At 50.9% G+C, this 20,627-nt stretch overlaps 1 protein-coding gene across 1 annotated transcript in view; it reads left to right on the top strand.

Annotated features, from left to right (window-relative positions):
• nAChRalpha6 (nicotinic acetylcholine receptor alpha6) overlaps positions 1-19,900 on the top strand; it is a 38,022-nt gene extending 18,122 nt beyond the window's left edge. Inside the window, exons 4-13 of the mRNA XM_029111121.1 lie at positions 7,196-7,305; positions 9,876-9,955; positions 10,034-10,210; positions 10,531-10,725; positions 11,731-11,817; positions 12,577-12,663; positions 16,868-16,977; positions 17,511-17,811; positions 17,875-17,996; positions 19,781-19,900. Of these exons, the coding sequence (XP_028966954.1) occupies positions 7,295-7,305; positions 9,876-9,955; positions 10,034-10,210; positions 10,531-10,725; positions 11,731-11,817; positions 12,577-12,663; positions 16,868-16,977; positions 17,511-17,811; positions 17,875-17,996; positions 19,781-19,900 (1,290 nt within the window). The 5' untranslated portion in view covers positions 7,196-7,294. The remainder of the gene's footprint in view (positions 1-7,195; positions 7,306-9,875; positions 9,956-10,033; positions 10,211-10,530; positions 10,726-11,730; positions 11,818-12,576; positions 12,664-16,867; positions 16,978-17,510; positions 17,812-17,874; positions 17,997-19,780) is intronic.
• The last annotated feature ends 727 nt before the right edge of the window (positions 19,901-20,627 follow it).

Below are 20,627 nucleotides of genomic sequence, written 5' to 3'. Positions count from 1 at the left end.
TCAAACTGTTCACCCGATTCGTCATCCTCAGTGATTGAGAGAATGGAGCTTGATCACCCTCACTATCGGGGAGCGGGCCCGGGGTCTGCAATATCCTCAATTCGGCGCAAATCCATGCACAGGTCCACAACTTCCTTTTCCAGCGATGGAAGGCCTCGAACCGGAACGACAAACTTCCCGGCTTCCCACCAACTCAACTCATTTCCTACCTCATTCTTCACGTCACCGTCCTCCCATGTGCCTATGCTTCCCCTTCCGATTTCAGCCACCGCTTGAATGATATGCATATGAGCCATCGTTAATGCACCTTTGAAATCATCCGATTCCACACTCACCCCTCATGTCGAAGGTCCCCGGATTTTAACATACGTTTGGTCCAACCAGATTCGCCAATTGCCGATCGGCAAAAGGCGCCCTTCGGCCAATGTAAAATGAAGATCTCATACCTATGCCTGCTGCGATTCTACAGAGTATGCCGTTAATGTTCTTAATTTCCGGAGTGATTTGAGAGGGGCATTCGACGCCACCATCCCTTTCGGTTCCGATCGAGTCAATTCAATCATGTGGAATATCCCCTGAGTTTTCATCGCGTTCCTGTCTCTCTCGACGATCGCGGCAGCAGCACACGGATTCGAGGGAGGGAATCGAGCTCGGAAGTCGCAGCTCAGAGAGACTTTTCCAGTCTCGTGAAAGCGTCGGAAGACTGTGTGAAAAAAGTCTCTAACGCAATGATTCCTGATAGGCACATAATTGCGGGAGCCTCACATTCTAACTTCTGTCGATGAGAATCGTGTCGGGTCAGTTGGCTATTGCCGTGATTGCTTGGTATCCATTCCCTATCGACTGTCCATCATGGAGAGCCGGCCGATCCGCAGGGTCGAATCCGATTGTTGCCAGCCCAAATGGTTCAATTCCCACAATTCGATTGTTCATTCGAGGCTGCGGAACTCGCGCACGTATAGGAAGCGTTGGGAAGACCCACAATCCCTTCGATGGAGAAGAATTCGCAGCCGAAAAAATAAGCATTGAATCTGTGCATGTCCTACGGGGCACGGTCACCGGAGATTTTAAACACCCGTTTCGTCAGGAATAGGCTCTCGATACATCCTAGGGTCCTGAAGAATCCTAGTCTTTTTTCTCAGTGGCATAATCAAAGCCACTCAGAATCGGGCTGAAGCTATATGATGCATATGAGCTGAGTCGACACGTTCGAACCCTGTTGAATGTATTGAAAACTAATCAAGCTCGGGTCTAACTGATCCATTTTCTGTGTGTAAGCTTAGCCGCATGCTCCCGATCCTTCTCGTCTCCACAGCGCCCCAAGGAATGGCTTCGATGGCTGTCTATCCTCAGCCTTGCTCTGGACGTGGCGTTGATTTTTGAAATCGCAATCTTTGTCGTTTTTCGTAGCGGGAATTATCTGGAGCACCGAGTCGTCGACACTGCTACTAGACTTCCGCCGTGCATTGAACCTCTCGATCGACTTCGTCAGAATGCCCTCTGAGAGGGAAACAAATGTGCTCAAACCCACACCTGATAGATTTTTCGTTTCTCCGGAGCTGTCGATTCCAAACGGAGTTCGTCGGCAGAATGCCGGTCCCGGAACACAACCATAACATCCGATCGCGCTCCAAATCCTATGAATTTTGCACAGGGTTCAATCATGGCCCTGGACATTGACTAGAGTGAAGACGACGGTCCACCGACTTCCACCCATCACACCTACGACGGATTTTCGCACGGCAATCTTTCACAGATTGAGGAAGATCAAGGAACTTCATCCGAAGGATAATGACCACGAGGACGAGAATTCCCCACCCGGATTCTCCGATTCTCTTCCCCAAAACGTGTGGAGACGAAGTTTTCCCAGCCGGTTCATCTCGAAGGCATCGCCGGTTGGATTAATAGGACGGGTACGAGGAATGCTATACATCCTGCTGAAAGAAACGAAGGAATGAACATCTGACTGGAGAACCGGTCCGAGAAGGGCAAGCGATTTCGTCCGCCGCCAGACAGCTTGCTCTTCCCGACTTCATGTCGCGCACTTGAATTGGATCGCCCACGCCCGTCTCTTGATTCACCTGGGTGAAGTCGGTGTTTTCGTTTCGAATCTGAGAAGATTCACGGTGAAGCAGATGGCAGCTTCGGAATGCTGAGGAACGATTACGACACTCAAACGCATCGGAGGTGAGGCTCGTTCTCGGTTTGAGCTGAAGATGGAGAGAACGAAGAAATTCCTCCTCGCGCTTCGAAGTTTCCCTTGCATTTCGACCGGTCTTCGCTCCTCCGTGCTCTAATCCCGCCTCCCGAGAGCGATGCCTACAATTCCAAATCTTCCGGCGGTGTTGCCTCCACAATTCAATCTCGTCCGCTAAAAGCGGACAGAACGAATCTCCGATGCTGCATTCACGAGAAAGGGCTCCTCGGAATTTCTCACCTTTTGTTTTCATCCCGAACTCGCATCGCGCTGCGTTCGACGCAGAGGCGGCTTAGGTATATGTATGTTATGTACTTGGAGCGAAGCAGAAGAAGGAAACGGGCGAATGCATCTCACACGGATAATGCAAGGGAATATACATCGCATGCAGAATTGAACACCCGCGAAGACTTATTCAACAAGACTTTGAAATTTCGGCGCAAGCTCACAGCTCCAGGAGGGTTCTTCCCCAACATCGGCGGAATATTTAACCGGAGGGGACCGAGTCCCCATGAAAAATGCGCAGGCATTAGGATCACCTTGCGGACTTCACGCGGTGCCGCCTGGTGACGTGATAATGGCCCCGGAACACCGAGACAATGACTCCCTCGACGTTCCTGTGCTCCAGAACGGATCATCGATGACGTCGTTGTCAGAGCCAGCGCCAACCGCCATTCACAGCCAATACAGTCGCCGAGATTCGCGCAGCGCTCCAATGCTTACGACCGACCGCGGCTCCACGGCGTTAGCTGGCATAGCTCCCGCGAACTCTGTAAAACGGTAGTGCCGTGATCGAAGTGACTCTCGGAGCGGAGCGACCACATTCAACGATTTCGACGGAACATGCTCCCTTTGAGCACAAAGGCTCCGAACAAAAGTCGTCAGGTTGACAAAAAACATTGTCAATGAAAAAAGAGAGCAACTCTGGTTGTCAGCCTTCGGACCCCCTGCCCAACCACCCATCCAGCGTCAGGCCTGGCATGACACACACTGTTTTCTTTTTCCGGGCTTTCCGCAGGTCTGCAAAATCGAAGGCGGGACAAAAGGCGAACGCCTACCGCGTCGGAAAGGTTTCCCAGTTCTAGAATTTCGCTTCTGACGATTCGGGACGAGGATCCAGGGGTAAGGTCTCCATTCCGTTCACGAGGCGACATGGTGTGAGCCGAAAGGGGATCGTAAGCAGGATAGATGGACAGACACCTTCATGGGGTTCAGATTGTTGAGCCCGACTCAACAGACAACTGATCGTCGGTAAAACACCAGTAGAGCTGAGTTAGGGGCGAGTTGCTTTTTCGGCGTTCCTTGCGCGGTCTCGAATTTGGAACGCCGGGAGATGGCAGAGAGACTACTCAGTCAGAGCTTCGAGAGAGACTGCTGCTCCTGCACTTCCGAAGAGGAGCAGGAACAGCTTTTCAACTCGAATCGAATTTAGCCCCTCTGGTTCTTCAGTGCTGGGAGCGGCCTCAGAAACCGAGGCTGGTGATCAACTTTGTTGGCAGTCGCTTCTTCGGGCGAACCAATTGCACCGTTCGATATAATGGAATCCAAAGGGAGATGGAAAACGAGCCGGAGACGGACCGTTTCTGGGGATTTGAATGGAAACTTCGGTTCTTTGCCAGGTCTTCGGCAACTTCTGTTCCAGACGGAGTTCCCATTCCCTCGCATTCGTCAAGGGAGAGAGGAGAGATTCGGAGAGCGTTTCATCCATTGCCTCGTCGCAAGTCTGCATTGCGGGGAAAACCATCGCTGTTCTCTTCTCCACAATTATGTGGGACAAATTTCCTCCAGACATCGGCATTGTCGTGAAACAACGCACGATCATGGATCCGAATCGAATATCATCGGCTCTCGCTTTCTGCTCGAGGCCGCGTGGCGCCTGAACATTTCATCGAATGGCCCGAAGGAACTTTCCCTCCCAGGAGGGAGACGCCCATACCGAACATGCCAGCGAAAGTTGCACATCACTGTCCAAAAAGTTCAGCGAATGTGAGGCTTCTGCGGAACGACGCCGACGTTGGAAAAGCGCGGAATTACGGTTGCGGACAGGGGACAGGGGACAGGCAGGAAAAACACTTGAATCGAGCTCCCTTGGAGGAACAAATCGCCTCTGTATGGCCGCCTTCGCCGACGACGATGACAATCACAACCGAAAGAATGTTCGGAGTGGGGAAGTATTTGTGGTACATTCTCTCATCCTTCTCGAGCAAGCAAGGGGATACCAGTCGCGGAGATGTGAGCCCCGGTGGCTCGGTGAGGATTTATTCCGTTCTCGAGGACGACGGTCGGGACGGTTTTTTGTCGAAAACGAAGGGAATTCACCAGGCATCGCATACAGGTGTGGTAGTGAGTGCTTTGTTACAAAAAGCGATAAAACCGGCATGCGGTCCAATTGGTGTCAGTTCCCGCTGTTTCTCCCCGGCTCCCTGCCCCCAAGGGCGGTCGAGAGACACCTGCGCGCCCATTATTGGAAAAAAATGAGAGAGCTTCGGAAAGACAGTCTTGCTCCGAATCGGCAAGGCGTGAATCTCGTCGCAAACACCCGAAGTGTTGGATCTCTCTACCGACGACGAACGAGCCTCCAGAATGACTGCCCGATGGGGTAATTGGCCGGATATTGCGTGAGATTCCGTGCTGGACTTCGGAACATTTATATGACCATGAATATGCACATATGTGCAGACACGTCTCACTTGCGTTGCTCTGCGAAGGCGAGGGTCGAGAGAAGAGTACGAGGTTGCGTCACAACCCGAAGGATTTGCAGAAGGAACTTACGCCTTCCTAGAGGAGATAGCCGGAGCTGTGATCATCCCCATTACCCTGCTCGCTATTCACAGGAAGGGAAGCGAGACGATGCGTCGGTAGAAACGCAATGTCGGAGACTTGACAAGGTGTTAACGGTATTCTATGCAATAATGCTTCGTTCTCGCGTGGGTTTTCTTGGGCGCAACGTGTGTCCGAGCAGACTTCAAGTCGGTGATCGAGTACGCGGAACTACCATACCTATCGAGGTTTTGCAATTAATTCAATCGGATATCCGCATGCACAATGTGCGACTGATTGTGATTAGGTTGAAACCATTGCTTTCCTCGCCTCTCAGAGGGGCCGGTTTCCCGCATCGAATACGTAGGGCTCTCATAGCAAAATTTTCCCTCTCCCTTTTAGCGTACGCACGCTCCGGCGCGGAACCGTGCCATGTCCGACTGCTGGAGAAACCATTCGTGTGTCACGGCCTTCCGAGAAGCGATTGTTGCTGACGATCTTTTAGGTTCCACGTATTATCTCGGCAGCACCGTCTTTTTCTGTCACTCCAGACTCCCGCAGTGGGAGCACTATCTCTCTCTGTCTTCTGAATCTATTTCTCACACTGGCCCCTCTCTCAGTTGCTGGCGCTCAGCCATTCTGTGTGCGTACGTGAGAGGATAGATGCATTGTCATTATGATGAGCGAAGCCAACTGGATTCTTGTCTTGAAGCATATCTCCTTTTCTTCCGCTTTCCCGCGAGGCAATCATTCATGAGCGAGATAACACTGTCTAGTACCCGGCTCAATGGTAATGTGCGGGGTTTATTGAGCGTCCAGCCGTCGCTTTCGTCGCTCTTGTGCGAGTCCTGGACACACTACGTAGGATGGGAAACCGGGAAGCTTCAAAACACTGATTCCTTCCGAAGTCTACACGTTCTCTGAATTTCGGCCCCTGAATCGTATGATCTTGCACAGCTGCGGTTATCGGGAATGGTTCTCCGAAAGACATCAAGTTATGAAGGACGGCTAATGAATAAAACCGATTTCCAACTGCATGCTATCGTGACCTTCAAGTACAGCTGATCCTAACGGAAGTATCCATGTCAGGCATTGATCTGCTCCGAACAATGCTAAAACGTGTTGGTCGGATCTCGACAGGAGGCTAGATCAGAGAGAGAGGGGAAATAGAGTCATCAGACGATATCTCCATACGTATGTCCGGGAGGACGATATCAGGCGGAGAGACTTCCTCCTATCTAGATTATTCAAGAGGAAAAAAGACCTGATCGGAAAGGGTACACCGGGGCCCCATCAGAGAAGGTATCGATACGACATCCTCTTTGACTCATTCCTGTAGGAGTGTGAGCTCTCCGAGATTCGTGACGAAACGCAAAGAAGGGGCCTGTGACAGAAATGAAATAAAGGAAGAACGCTTTACCGACAGCCACTCGGCGTTCAACAGCGCAGACCTGACACATTTCAGCGCTTCCTGCAGCATTTCCAAGGGGGGCGAGCAAGCGAGCGAGCTCCTTTCTCTCTCGACTCTTCTCCGGCGTGCAATGTCTCCGCTTCCCTCTGTATCCCGCCTAAGTCCCCGCCGATACAAATTCAGCAGCTTCTCGTCCGAGCGCCTTCGGATCGCCTGAGCGATGCTCTGAAGCATGGGAAAGATTTTCGCTGGGTGTATGCTAACCAGAGTGGGCATGAATGTTTGTTTGGTTGTTTGTTCGTTCGCTCGCGTATCAGCTTGTTCGCTTATTGGCGGTGTTTTTCCCAAGAGACAAGGAGTGTGATCCCCTGGAATGCGACCCAAAGCGGCGTCAACAGTTTCCAATCGGGACAGGAACGAAAAGGTCAACTCCGACAGTAATCTGATTCCTCTCCGAATCGAAGCTGATTCAGAAATTACAATCGCTCAGTTGGAATTCAGGATCGTGTAGGAAGGAAAATATCCGAGATGTGGAAAGTATCTTTCCTGGAGAAGATGTTTTATTGCTCTCTGGACCCTGGACAATTCAGAATTCGCAGCGTCGAATCGAGGGACGAGTCTCAGTCAGAAAAGATGCTCCCTTTGAATCACTGTTGGCGTCGCACCGATAAAGAGGAATCGTAGGAAGAGGCTTCGCACGATTTGATTTTTCGAGAATATTGCAAGTGACGTTCATCAGATTGAGTCGGAATTCTGAATATACAACGACTATTATAAGAGACATACAAGATTCTCTAATGGAGTACTCCGTCGTCGCACCGTTTCAGGATTGGGTTGATGTCAACCTTCGTTGGGACCCAGCCAAGTACGGAGGAGTGTCCGACCTTAGAATTCCTCCTCATAGAATATGGAAACCGGATATCCTTATGTACAATAGGTGAGTACCTACAGACCGAGTCGGCAACTCCGGGATTCGGAGCTCCCCGCGGAGCTTACGACAAGAAATAATCGAGCGTAAGCTGATCTCGCTGCTTGGGTCATTTTCCCTTCATTCCACCGCCGCACTGAGGGGTTGGCCTGGGGCTCTCCTCAAAATTCTCTCCTTACGCGAAGTTCCGTTTCGGAGAGATATTGACTCCTCTTCGGTGAATTTTGTTCCGAGGCGATGTCATTTTCGGCGGCTTCCCCGAAGCACACTCCCCCTCGGAAGTTTTCCGAACTCGCTATTTTAGCGACGCGCTCCTCCTAGGTGGAATTACTGCTTCCAGACTTGCTCCGCCAACAGGCTGGTCCGATATCGGGCTCCGGATTGCGAGACGCCACTCATACTCGGCAGCATCTGCGTTCGGTAGACTCGAAAGTCGTACCTACAAGGCTTCTTTGGCTCTGCTTTCCTTATTCATGTCAGCGGGCTGATGAAAGATGTCTAGAAGGCTCCCGAGCTCTCGGCCTTGACTAAGTACGAGTATGTAAATTTGCCGAATTTCGGCACCTTGAGTAGGGGATTTTCGCCGCACAGTCCCGCGTGCCGAGTCCCAGCGGGATGAGCCGCCCTTTCCCACAAGGTCTTAGCGATCGCGGCGACTGGCGCTTTGCGGTTGCCAATGATACCTCAGTGGAATGTGATGCAAAAGGGGGAGGGTGCTCGCTGTGCAAATGAAAGGCGAACGGGTCAGGCAGACGACCCGAGAGAATCTAGAGACAATAGATTCAAAGACGGGTGGGAACAGAAGAGATAAAGGCTTAGCATGTCGAAATTCGAGCCGATGTGAGCAGAGACACGCCTTGTGATCCATGGGTTTCACCAGGAAACCGTTTCGCGGGAATCGACAGGTGAAAGAATTCGGGAAGGAATAGGAAATAAGGATAACGAGGCTCAGAACAGGTGAACCCCTCGTTCCCCAACGGAGTCGCTCTTGGGCACCTCGCGTTATCGATGTCTCCCTAGGCACCTGAGAACTCCTTGGATGATCTCAGTCAGTCATCGGAAGTCCCCTCCCTAGCACATCATTTCTCGATCCAGTCTTGATCATTGGGGGATCGATGCTAATCGTCGGCAAACTACCTGTGATAATCTACCGGAAGCGAGTCAGCCTTCGAAACACCTACCCGTCCCCTTCCGGAGCGATTCGAAAGTCAAACAGGAAGCGTACGCATGATCGAACCTGAACGAGAACGATTCGACTATTGGACAGCTTGATTTTGCGATTCAACCCTGTTTAATTCGAGCAGAATCGGCGGACTAATCCGAAGTTCCCAATATTCGCACTTACTTATATACACCTACACTCAAAACCGGACATCTTCTTCGGAACTCTCAATGCTGAAGTCAGCATCCGATCGGAGGGATCGAAGGAGAAGCATGAGCCGCCGGGAGCAGGAATCTAGTATGGCAGTTTCTCTCGTATGCGTCTGCCTGCCGTCAGGGTCATGAAAGAGTTTCGAGAGCCGTCCGTCGATATGGGAACTCTCTTCCGAATACTAATCCATCGCTTCAGACTGTTCGGCTAGGAATCGAAAAACCCTTCGCTTGCTTTTTTCCGGATGGAATATTTTGTGTACCCCGCGACAACGAGAAGTCTAGGGAATTCAAACACCGCGAGACTCCATCTCGCTCGAAATTCGGTCTCTCGCTGGAACACTTTTTTCTATCGAACAAGCTCCCAGTGACTCACTCGGTGCCGAATTTCATGCGCACCCCATCATGAGCTCTGCGCGGATAGGGGTACCCCCAACAGCCTTCATAGAGTTCTCTCCTCGAGAATATCCTCCTCTCTGTTCCGAGACGCTCGACGCAAATCACATGTTCATTGCCCGGTCCTTCACTACTGCAGGACCTTGCACAATCCACGACCTTGACGGTGGCGTGCGCGACCGATTCCCCGTTGAGCGGTGGCATTCTGCGGAGGAGCGGGAGTCCTACTTGCTCGACTGCCACGGCCAGACAACGTGCTTGCATACCAATACGTCCAATCTTTGATGGCGGCACATATGTAGCTCTCGCGATTGCGATGCTGACTGACTGAGTGACAGCTAACGGAAGGAAAGTTGAGATGACCAAGGCGAAACGAGGACGATGACTCCTACATCAAAGACGAGACGATGAGGAGGACGCCGATGACAACGGGTCGAATCGAGATCTTCCACAGTAAGCGCTTGCCCAAGGAGTGTCTTCGCGTCATCCAATTACTGTCATGCCAGTCGTCATCACCAGTGTTGTTCTTCACACGTCCCCGCCTATGTCACGATCGAGCATAATTGAGCGCGGAACCTGCTGTCCACGGATGGTATTCCACCGTCAGCGGCTGTGCCCGTCTTGTCCGGAATGATGGATAGCCCGAGTTTCGGCGATCTTCCGGTAGAATCACGGTTCAAATCGGGAGGACATGCAGTTACATTTCTTCCTGCTCTCCCGATTCGGCGGCAACATCCCCGCAAATTCGGCTTATTCGATTTCCACTCCAGAGCGATACGAGTTCTCAGAATCCCTTTCACTGTAAATTCCAGCGCCGACGAAAAGTTCGATGGGACTTACCCCACAAATGTGGTAGTTCGCAGCAACGGCAGCTGTAATTATATTCCACCAGGTGCGTAGCGTCCGTCTGTTCGAAAAGTCCGATATGAGGTCTTCCCGTTCAATGTTAAGCAAACTTACGCATCGACAGGTATCTTCAAATCGACGTGCAAGATTAATATCCGATGGTTCCCATTTGACGACCAAATGTGCCAACTGAAATTCGGATCGTGGACATATGCAGGACTACAGTTAGATCTCCAACTCAATTCCGAAGACGGGGGTGACCTGACTACGTATATCCCAAACGGAGAATGGGACCTCTTAGGTGAGAAGTGCTCCCGGATGTCTCTCGATGCCGCTCGAACTCAGATCCATCTTCCTTATGTATCGAGTTCTTTAATCATTACTGGAAGCGGATATCTTCAGCATTTCTCCATTCGTATCAGAGATCTCTGAAAGTATACCGGAGGTCTCTATTCACAAACCAAGCGGCATAAGTAGGATTCGCCCCTCAATCTCAATGTCTTAACGCACCAAGAATTCACAGTCCGCTTCCCCAAGACTGTTTTCCAAATAAGAAAGAGCGAACAGAGGGACTCTGTAGTGACGATATTATGAAGTGTGTGATTCGATTCTCTCACTCAGAGCTTCCGGGGGAACGCAACGTGTTCAATTACACGTGCTGTCCGGAGCCGTACATCGACATCACTTATACGATAAAAATCCGTCGGAGGACTCTCTACTATGGCGTCAATCTCATCATACCCTGCGTGTTGATATCATCCATGACACTTCTTGGTTTCACTCTGCCTCCAGACACTGGAGAGCGTCTGACCCTGGGTAAGTCGATTCGATCTCTTCCTCGGCACCTCAAGCCTCTCAAAGCATATCATTGACTGAACATTGACTTCTCCCACTGAATCAGCTGATCCTCCTAATCTACGACCACATGGTAGAGCTTTCGCCATATTCATCTGCGCCTGCGTTCCGACATCACGACCTAATTCCAGTCGGTCCGCTGTGTAAGAAAGACAGGTATCTCTCGAACAAGAGGGACCGGACCTTTCCGTCTCAACGGAGCGAGAGACGAACAATCCGTGTGTTTCCCTTCTGTCTCTCGCGAATGGAGCGTGTCTGTCTATATGGTGAGATCGGTCAATATTGAAAATTGAAGGGGAAACATCTTCCTTCGCAATACCCTCCTGAACGCGCTGACTGGAATCATCAAAACAAGAACACGGAACTCGACCTCGACTTCGCAGAAGCGATTGTGCGTTCCGACGTCAGAGAAAAATTTCGAGGGCTGCGCTGCACCGAGAGAACCGCCTACCATTTTTACCCTCGGAAGGATTTTGGTCCTTAGCGAGCGGCCCCAACCAACTCTGCCGATCTGTCCACGCGTCCAAGGGATCTCGACTGACTCCATTTCGCTCCTGTCTTGACAAATTTCGCCCGGGAAACAACACAAACAGCCACTTCTGGTGGAGCGACTGCTACCTAAGCGAAATTAATTTTCGCGCCTCGACTGCCTCCGACTGAGAAGCTCCATAAGGCTCCCAAAGAGTGACAATGAGTTATCGCGTCTCCGCTTACACGCCTAATCTGCAGTGTCTGATTCTCGGGAGATGGGGAGAGCTAACATGGCGCTTACACACAAGCGCTTCGGAGGAGGGAAAACATCGTAGAACTCCAGACAGGCGGGATCCATCCGGCAACTCGCCCGGCACGACTGCTCATGTGCTCCCACGACGTTTTGTATGATACAGTTGCACGGAGCGAAATCCGTCGACCATGGCGAAGCTAGCTGCGGGGACCTCGGAAATCGTAACCCCCAGTCTCTTACAGGTGTCACCATACTGTTGTCTCTGACTGTATTCATGTTGCAACTGGCTGAAGCTTTGCCTCCAGTTTCGGACGCCGTATCCATTATAGGTTCGTTCGTCAGGGAATGCCACCCGGAGTCTTATGAGATTCTTGGACAGGGTGGAGGCACCTGGAGGAGGAAATTCCGCTTATATTTGGAGAATTTTCATAGAAACCGTCGTCGCGCTGGCAGTCATGAGGTCTTACAGCTGGAATGCACATTTCAAATCGCGGCTCACTTCAGAATACGGCGTCTCGAATCCGTTTTATAGAAGAGATGACTTTCAAGAATCTGGAGGCTCGATAGAGAGCTCTGTTGAAGAAGTTCCCTGCTCGCGCTTCATGAAAAGTTTATCAGCACGAGCTTGGAATCACGAATCTGTCGAGTCCGATCGGGGACAGTCGATAATCCTCTTGTGATTTCCTCTTGCAATCCTAATAGTGTTCGGTTTGCTCGATGGGTCTTTACCCCGCCTGCAAACCACGGTAAGTAGTCCGTCCAGAGTCTAGAGGTTCCGGTTTCCGGCCTTGTCCTTGCCTCGAACGGATCATCCTGTTCGAAGACACTGCCATCAGACGGAGGTGCTGGATGGGAGTGCACACAGCATGACCATGCAAATTTTCCATATCAGTGATTGGCGAAAAAAGAATGGCTTAGAATAGTTCCGAGCCCCCGATGAAGCGAGAGAAGCATAATCACCTAGATCTCGCGCTTTATTCATATAGCCATTCACCGTCCGGGTCCTGGACAGCCCTAGATCGCTGAGTGTAGAGCGACCTGAATGACTCTCTGAAAGGCTAAGAGGACGTGTTTCATTTTCTCTTCAGGAATAACCATTCTACTCTCGCTCGTTGTGTTCTTGCTACTGATTTGCGAAAAAATGCCAGAAACTTCGGACGCGGTGCCGCTTATTGGTAATTTCCGTTCCTTGTTGACTAGACGCATCCGCAGCCGAGACATACGGTCATGATTTCCAGAATCCGGAGCGCTCGCTCCAAAGACCTCATCTCCCGAGTTACCAAAAAATCATCATCCACTCATCAAAGCTCACCGAGATCCCTGCCTCCGATCAAGTTCTAGATTCTCGCATACGACCGTACTGTGATAATCCCGGAGCAGATTCCTTAAATCGGTGTCTTCCCGATCGTTCCATTAAGCTTCGATGTCGGGATTCTCGTTCCCCCTACTCCCTGTTGAGTGTCACGACGAGAACTCTGATCCTATTCTCTGACATCCGAGCATCGCTTGAGAGAGAGTTTCCGCGTATTACGAATGTCGCCGACTTGCTACGCCAAAAGTCAGGAGCCCGCTCCGCGTAGTCTTTGCTCAGCAATTTTCCGATACAGATGCTGCAAGCGCTCAACTCGACGTGTTAGTTCCTCGCCGCCGCCCCCCCCCCCGCTCTGTCTCTTCCAATGCTTGTTCACTCGTTTGCCTTTGGTCTCGTTTCAATATGCCTGCGCTTCTAGCATCTCTCTCGTCGATTCATAAGAATACACCGACTCAGCCTGCCGAAAATCGTATCGCAGGAAACCTCAATGTCCCCGGTCCAGTGCCTAGGACCGCAGATAGGCGGCAAAGTCGGCTGTCCATCAATTAAGGAAAACTCCGTCGCACAGGCTTCCACTTATTCTCCGATCATCCTTCGGAGAACGCCGATCGACGCGCGAAAGATCGAATATGTACGCTGAAATTGAGATGAATTTCTCTTCTCTTGAAGGCGGCCCCGTCATTCCTGTTCATTCAGAAGTCACTCAGTCCGCGGAAAAAGAAGTCATCTCCATAGGGCTCATATGACGCCCCGTTTATTATAACGTTGATGTGACGGCGGCGAGCTCAACTGATGAAGTCTGGGAAGAGGAGAGTTTTCCGAATTTTACCGCTCCACTGAGTTTCGACTCGATCATATTCTCCCAGGAGACACTCGGTGAGAGTCGAAGAGGAGAGACTCAGGTGTTCGACCTTGACAGCATCCGGCTATCGCGCTCCTTTCAAATGGCGGATTTGTCCTCAACTTTTCAAAGTTCTCCACCTCGGCGTGGTTCACGTCGAGTCGGCGTGACTCGATGTGGCGAGTCCCCGAGACTTTGCGGGGCGCAACGACGCTACGGAACTCATCGGTGAAATCTAAACTCCAGCCGCTCCCGACGGTGTCTCCGTCCGAGTGAGTTGTAAGCTGACGCTTCAGATGCGCCCATGTGTAATAATAAGACACATATGCGCCCATATGAGTCTTCATTGTATCCAATTTTTACGCTTGTGGTCGGAATCGACTTGAAGCGTTCTCTTGGACTAGATCTACCTCTGCCCAGATACGCGAAATTCGCCAGCGAGCGAGTTGCTGAAACGTGCAACATTCAAGATGCAAAGCCTGGGCTTAAGTCCTAAGGCAGTTGTGGATGTCGTCGTCGAAGACTGCGGCTCGTCTTACGACCCGCTCGAGGGATTAGTGGAGTCTGATGACGCAGTCGTCGAGGTTTTCTCCGTTGCACAGGACGAGTGACCTGATTGAGTCGGTAGCAAGAGGTTGTGGAAGTGAACTATTCACACAATCTGCGAGGGGAAGTTGCTTAGCACGGCGAGCCAGGCTAGTTGTCTCTTCTTCCGGGAACGATTCTTCGGAGATGCGTTCGCTTTCCTTCAGAGAATAATTCGGTTGCATGTTGCTTCTGATATGAGTCGAGAGTTTAAGACCGGCTCGGTTCCTTGCGCTCCGTCGGAGGCACTCCTCAACCAATCTCGTTCCCCTCCCTCTCTCCCCCGTCGAGGGTTTTCCCTGGATGAGTTCTCCGTGACGAAGACTCAGCCATTAGCCCCGACTAGTCGCCGAGCTCTTATTGACTGAATTCACGTTTTCGGGGACCGCGTAACTTTTTCCGATTTCGGAGTAGTATTTTGAATTTTCGAGCGAATAAGAGCGACGACAACCCTACCTGTGGATCAGGTTAGATGACCCGGATCAACACGGATGAGCCGCCGGCCGGCGTGGCAACGCTCCTTCCGGACAAGTTTTGAGGACATTTTTCGCCGGAGCGCTCAGCAAGCACGGGGAACCAAACTTTGAGAGTTCAGACATCAGAGCTCCGTCTACCGCGAGCATTTTTCGTAAGATGAGACTTTTTCAGGCTTTTCGAGAACAATGTTCGTTTTGAGAACGATTTTCCATTCGAATTCCATCTTGATGAGGACTTCCAGATCGAATGTACCCCAAGCCTTATCTAGTCGAGGGCCCAATACTTCGTAAACGATTCTGGATTATGCTTTTGGATTTGAGAGACGAGAAGACTCCACTTCGCGAGACGCTTCCTTTTTCGACGCTCCACTATGTCTCCGAGCCTTTCGCGATTCCCTTTTCCCTGCGCCGTTCCTCGAGCCGAGACTTTCGCCGATAGCGCACTTGTGTGACTCCTTGATTGATCGATTGATTAACTGTATGAAACGTTTCTCATCCATAAATCCATTATCTGACTGTGAGTTTCCTCCTGACTGACTATGTGTGCTTCCAGTGATGGGATCATTGACAATTCACCGAAGAAACGAAATGACAAGAAAACCGATCTCTAACTCCATGTGCCTCCACTCAAGCTTTGCATCATTACCTCTAGTCTAGTTAATAATAGGTCGATTCTATGTTCTACGGAGGACTAGCCTCACGACGATCGGGAAGCAGTGGTCTTACTGCTCCCGCTGGTGATCCTGCTCCGGAGCCGACTCCCATCGGTAACGCATCGACATGAATCTCTTCAATTTCGAACCGCAATCCGTCGTCCTCGGATTCGGATGATGCATGTCCTTGCGTCTCTCGAATCCGCCCTCTTGAATCACTTGGGGAAGTTGTCGTCTTCGTTTCTTGTAGCGGCAGTAGAACAGGGAAGAAACCGAGCGAGCCGGTTCGCCTCGACAGCTCCGCGAGCTCAATGGCACGCAACATTGAGAACTCGACCAGCTTGCCAGGCTTCCCGTATTTATCTTGAGGCCGCAGGCGCCACACTTGTGACCGATCTTCGCCTCGGTCGGGGCTGCCGGAGTACCTTGCGGAGAGGAATCGGGCAACGGGCATGCCGAATGCCCGGCCGGCCATCCGCCGCTTATTCAGGGTGGGAAAACGAGAGCTACGAAGCGGAATCTAACAGAACCCCGTGACACGTTGGTGTTCACCTTCCAATGAGAATCTATTTTGACGAGACTCGGGCAAAGAGTGGGGAGCTGCTTAGAGGCGTGACTCGGGAGCTATTCGGGGCAAGACGCATCCATTGATGGGGACCTAATTAACGAGGTACAATTTCATGCGACAAAACGCTCCCGAGTCCGCATCATCGCTGTCTCGTTTGTCAGTCTTCATGAAGCCTCTCATCGAATGAATCTCGCCTGCTTTCACCAGACTCGGTCTCCGGAGAGGCTTCTTCTCCCGCGCCCTGTGAAGCTTGGCTGCCGTGGCTGTCAGCCCCTGCCAGATTTCAGCGCTGATCAGCTCCGCTTCACTTCGAATCCTGCCCTACTTTCGATTCGAAGTTCAACAGATTCCATGAGCCTCATCCGAGTCGGTCAAAGTGGTGGCGACGGCTCTGAGGCGACTCGAGTCAGCCTCATCCTATCGGAGCAGATTGATTCGGATCCATATTGCTAGGAGTCGGGTCAAAGAATATCCCGCATGGTACGAGTTCGGATCCGGGTCGACTCTGCTGATGTAGAGGTTGCACAGAAAGGAACGACATCAAGGTTGCGAGTCCTCCATAGGGGAAATGATTCCCCGCAGTGCGGGTTCCCCTGGTAGAATGATGTGAATCCTCGATTCTTGCCCATGTTCCCGGTCCTGATTCCGTGATCCCCGGAGAACGAAGCGCCCCTAAATCGGATGAGATCTTAATTCCATGGTTAGCGGTCTCTTCTGTTCAAACGGGACTCGCTCATTGAATAAATGTACGGAGGGACTATGTCGTATGCGGAAAACGATGACGGTGCGGATTTCCGATCTTCGCTCATCCGGCGAGTCGGAGAGATTGAGTTGAGCCGAGCTCTGGAGCAGGACTGATCCAAGGATATATTGTTCGAATACGATAAGCTCTGGCCGCGGTTCTGGGCGTAGATTCGGTCACTAACCAGATTCAATCATATCAGGAACGTACTTCGCCTGTATCATGATGATGGTGGCCTTTTCTGTGGTTATGACCGTATTGGTGCTAAATTATCATCATCGGAACAAAGAATGCGCTGAGATGCCCAAAGTGGTACGTACATGTCTCTCGTCCTCATTTCGCCTTCCCGTGGATGCCGAATACACTTCGGTCCCAGCTCACAGAGATCTCAGAACCGAAGCTGAACTCTTTCCTTGGTTTCTCACTCCTTGAATAATGTTCATAGATCTCTCCTCTGTTATTTTTTATGCTTTATGTCAGAACGTTCAGATTTCGTCTTCCTTCCTTTGACGGAATTCCAATTTGTAGATGCCAGCTCGGGTGAGTTCTCTTTTTTCTCTCTCTGAGTTCCACTATTAGCAAGGAATTTCGTTTCCCGTTTTGCGCTTGACGATTCTCTTGGGTTTCCCACGATCACCTCCAATTTATTCATAACTTCTCTCGGGGCCCCGAGCAATCTGAATATCCCATCGGAGATTTTCGTGTCTCAGATTTTCGCTTCCCCTGGGAGAAGATCGCCCCGCGTTTCCCGTCACGGGAAGCGGACCCGATCCCGGTCCCCTATTCAATTAAACCTCTGCGCTGGTGCACTGATGCTGACACGGAAGCGGATATCTTGTTTACAGGTTCGATCCATATTCCTGGTGTGGCTTCCGTGGCTTCTTCGAATGCAAGTACCTGCCAGCTTGAAAGCGAATCTCGAGCGGCGCCAGAGCTCGCCCGAAAGCAATGCCTCCCCGAGTTTCCGATCGAGTGCCGCTAGGCGGATGTTCAAGGAGCTTGAGCTCAAAGAGCGCTCAAGTCGCAGCCTCTTAGCTAACGTCCTTGATCTGGAGGACGATTTCAGACCTTCGAACGCAGCCTGTTACTTGCATCCTCCGCCGCCGCCTAGGTCACAGCCCCCAGCCGGGACTGGTACTTCGTTCCGTGGGAGCAGCTCGTCTGCACGTCACCATCGATCATACCACGATATCATCTCGGACCCAATAGACAAACCCTCGAGCTCGGCTCCATCTTCGATGGCCAACATTCCGCGTGAACTGCAAACGATCATGGTCGATCTCCGGTATATTACTGACAAGATGAGGAAAGACGAAGAGGAACATGAAGTCGTAAGTGGAAATCATTGTTTCGAATGTCTTCAATGTCTATTTTCATTATGCGGATTCAGATTGGAATGTCGGCTTCCCGGTTTCGGGAGCATCGGCTCGATATTCTCTGACGGAGCGAGGCGGCTCGGAATCTAGTTGCCGCTCGAACCGATCTTGCTTCCCGACCTCCGGTGCTCGAGTAGAGCGGAGCACGCTTGATTCATTACCGCTTCCGTAAACGGAGTTGAATGCGAGCGTCAGTGTAATTGTTTCGCGAGTCGATTAATCTGATTCTCGTTCCACACGACGGCAGCAACGGAAACACTGGAGATTACGGTGTTATCACAAGTCATTGATATCTCTCAACAGATTGCCCCCGATTAGTATCGCTCGAGTTTTCGGCTCGTAGCAATTATTCTTCCTGTCTCTCACCGCCTTCCCGTGCGCATTGAACAGCCTTGGAGCGATCGGTGGAACCGGATACGAGCTCTGGATGAGAAGAATCGCTCGGCGATTCTCGGAGGAGCGCTTATTACCTCCTCGCAGATCCGTTCCGAATGTTCTCGACTGTCCTCGGCTGCTCAAGCCGTCCATGAAGACCAAATATCTAAGTACTATCAGAATGAGTGACTCCCGTCGCTCCTTTGGTTGATCGACGAGTGAATTATCTTTCCCTTTTCCCAGAGTGTCTGTATAAGTTCAGAGTCGAGGTGACTCCAAATGTTTCGAGACTAGAGCGATTGAGCCTTCTGCCGCTCTCAACACGCTTCCGCCGGGGCTTGGATGAACGCGGTCGCTTTTCGTCAGACCCGTATACCCTTGACAAATGATCCACCGCTCAGAAAGCTCTCCCGACATGGGTAGTTCGACTGCTGCGAATGATTCACCTTCCCAAAAAGCCTCGAGAGGATAAACGTTTGAAAGATCCCCGCGCCAAGTTCACCGTGCCCCATAGCTCATCGGACGGTAAAGAAAAGCCATACCGTACTCGGGATGGCCTTCCGCTCGAGTAAGGCATACTTCTTGCTTAAATAATGCCGAAGTGACTTCCGAGGGCTTTTTGGCAGGCCGGGACTGATTGGCGCATTGGCGACGGAGGCTTTCGGGCTGACGCTAAACGAGAAACTTCTCGGTGGCTCTCAAGCAAATCTCGTTAGTGCGCCCAGAGTGCAAAATTTTTTTTGGTTGGCAACTCTATCAGAGTCGCTTCATTCCTGACGTAGGCGAGGGCAGCCGGGGAGCTCTACTGCCCTGACATCCATCATTCGCTGAAAGCTTAGCTCCGTGACATGATTGTGAGGTTCACTTGACACCAAGATTGATATCGACACTGCGTCCGATTTAGAAGAGGAAAAAATATTATTTTTATCGATGGCCTCTCCTAAGAAATCTTCTACCGTTCCTGTTCCTATCGCTGTTCTCTGTACACATCACTGCCACCAGCACGAGTTCGTCTCGGGGGTAGAACCCTATACAGAAAATCATTCGATACACGCAATTCTTGCATCTGACGCTGTGACGCGTTTCGCACAATCCATGCTTGCGGATCCAGCATAGTCCCCAGCTCAATTAGAAGGTCCGGAGACTCGTTCCGAGCGGGCCGAATGGTGAATACTGTATTAATACTCATGACTGGGGTAACACACAATCAAGATGAATCGATTCGGAGCTCGGGTAGACGGCTTAAGATTATCTGACAGAAGACACGAGCCCTCCATTAGAAGGGCTCGTGGCGCTCCTGGTGGTGAGACTCTGGGGCGTATTCTCTGCTTATTGATGAACTAATGAAGGATACTCTTTTCCAGGTTTCGGAATGGCGATTTGCCGCTAAAGTCATAGATCGAGTGTGCTTCCTCTTCTTCTCAGCATTTACCGCAATTTCGACGATCGCGTGCCTCTTTTCGGCGCCCCATCTATACGCTTGAATAGCATCTACGAACTGAGATACGCCTAGCTACAATCGCGTGGAATTCAATGCTCCAACACAATGGAAGATTTTGTCTTGCGACGTTGTTCGAAATTGGCCTAGCGGTTTCTACTGGTTTCCGGGTCGTGACTGAATTCCTGGTTGGATTCGGTCGTTGCACTCATGTCCTCGCTCGAATATCGGAGGACTCAATGCCAAGATTAGGAATTTCATCTCTAGAATCGATAGCCGACCTCGAAACCGAAAATATTGAGTACTTCACTAAGTTGATCCATTGAAGCCAGAAACTGAAAGCTAGCTGGGGGCGTCGCTGTCAGAGAGGGTGATACCGCGGACGAGGGGAGAATGATTATGATCCGATACGTAAATTGACCATTGCTCTCCCGATTCTCTTATCTGCAATTGTACTTTCATCATTCTCCATTGTTCATTATGTCATTGTCCTATGGATTCTCCTGAGGACCTTCTTTTTGAATGTGAGAGAATCAGGCACCGAGTCCCTTGATTTTGGAATACTTTCCCAACATTTCCTCCATCGATAAATCAGATTCCACGGAAGGAGAAGGTTTTTCTTCTGTTTTGACCCATATCATGCTTTTCAGTTTTCACCTTAAACTCGGGTTTGTGATTGCCGCGTTAAAGATCTTCCTTCTTTTCATTCCGTTCATATGTCGGACAGTCGAACGATCTGACGAACACAGAAAGACGCAAAGATCGAAAGATCC

This window comes from Galendromus occidentalis, unplaced genomic scaffold, assembly GCF_000255335.2.
Source record: "Galendromus occidentalis unplaced genomic scaffold, Mocc_1.1 scf7180000077284, whole genome shotgun sequence".
NCBI lineage: Eukaryota > Metazoa > Arthropoda > Arachnida > Mesostigmata > Phytoseiidae > Galendromus > Galendromus occidentalis.
This window is presented reverse-complemented; position numbering and strand designations above follow the sequence as displayed.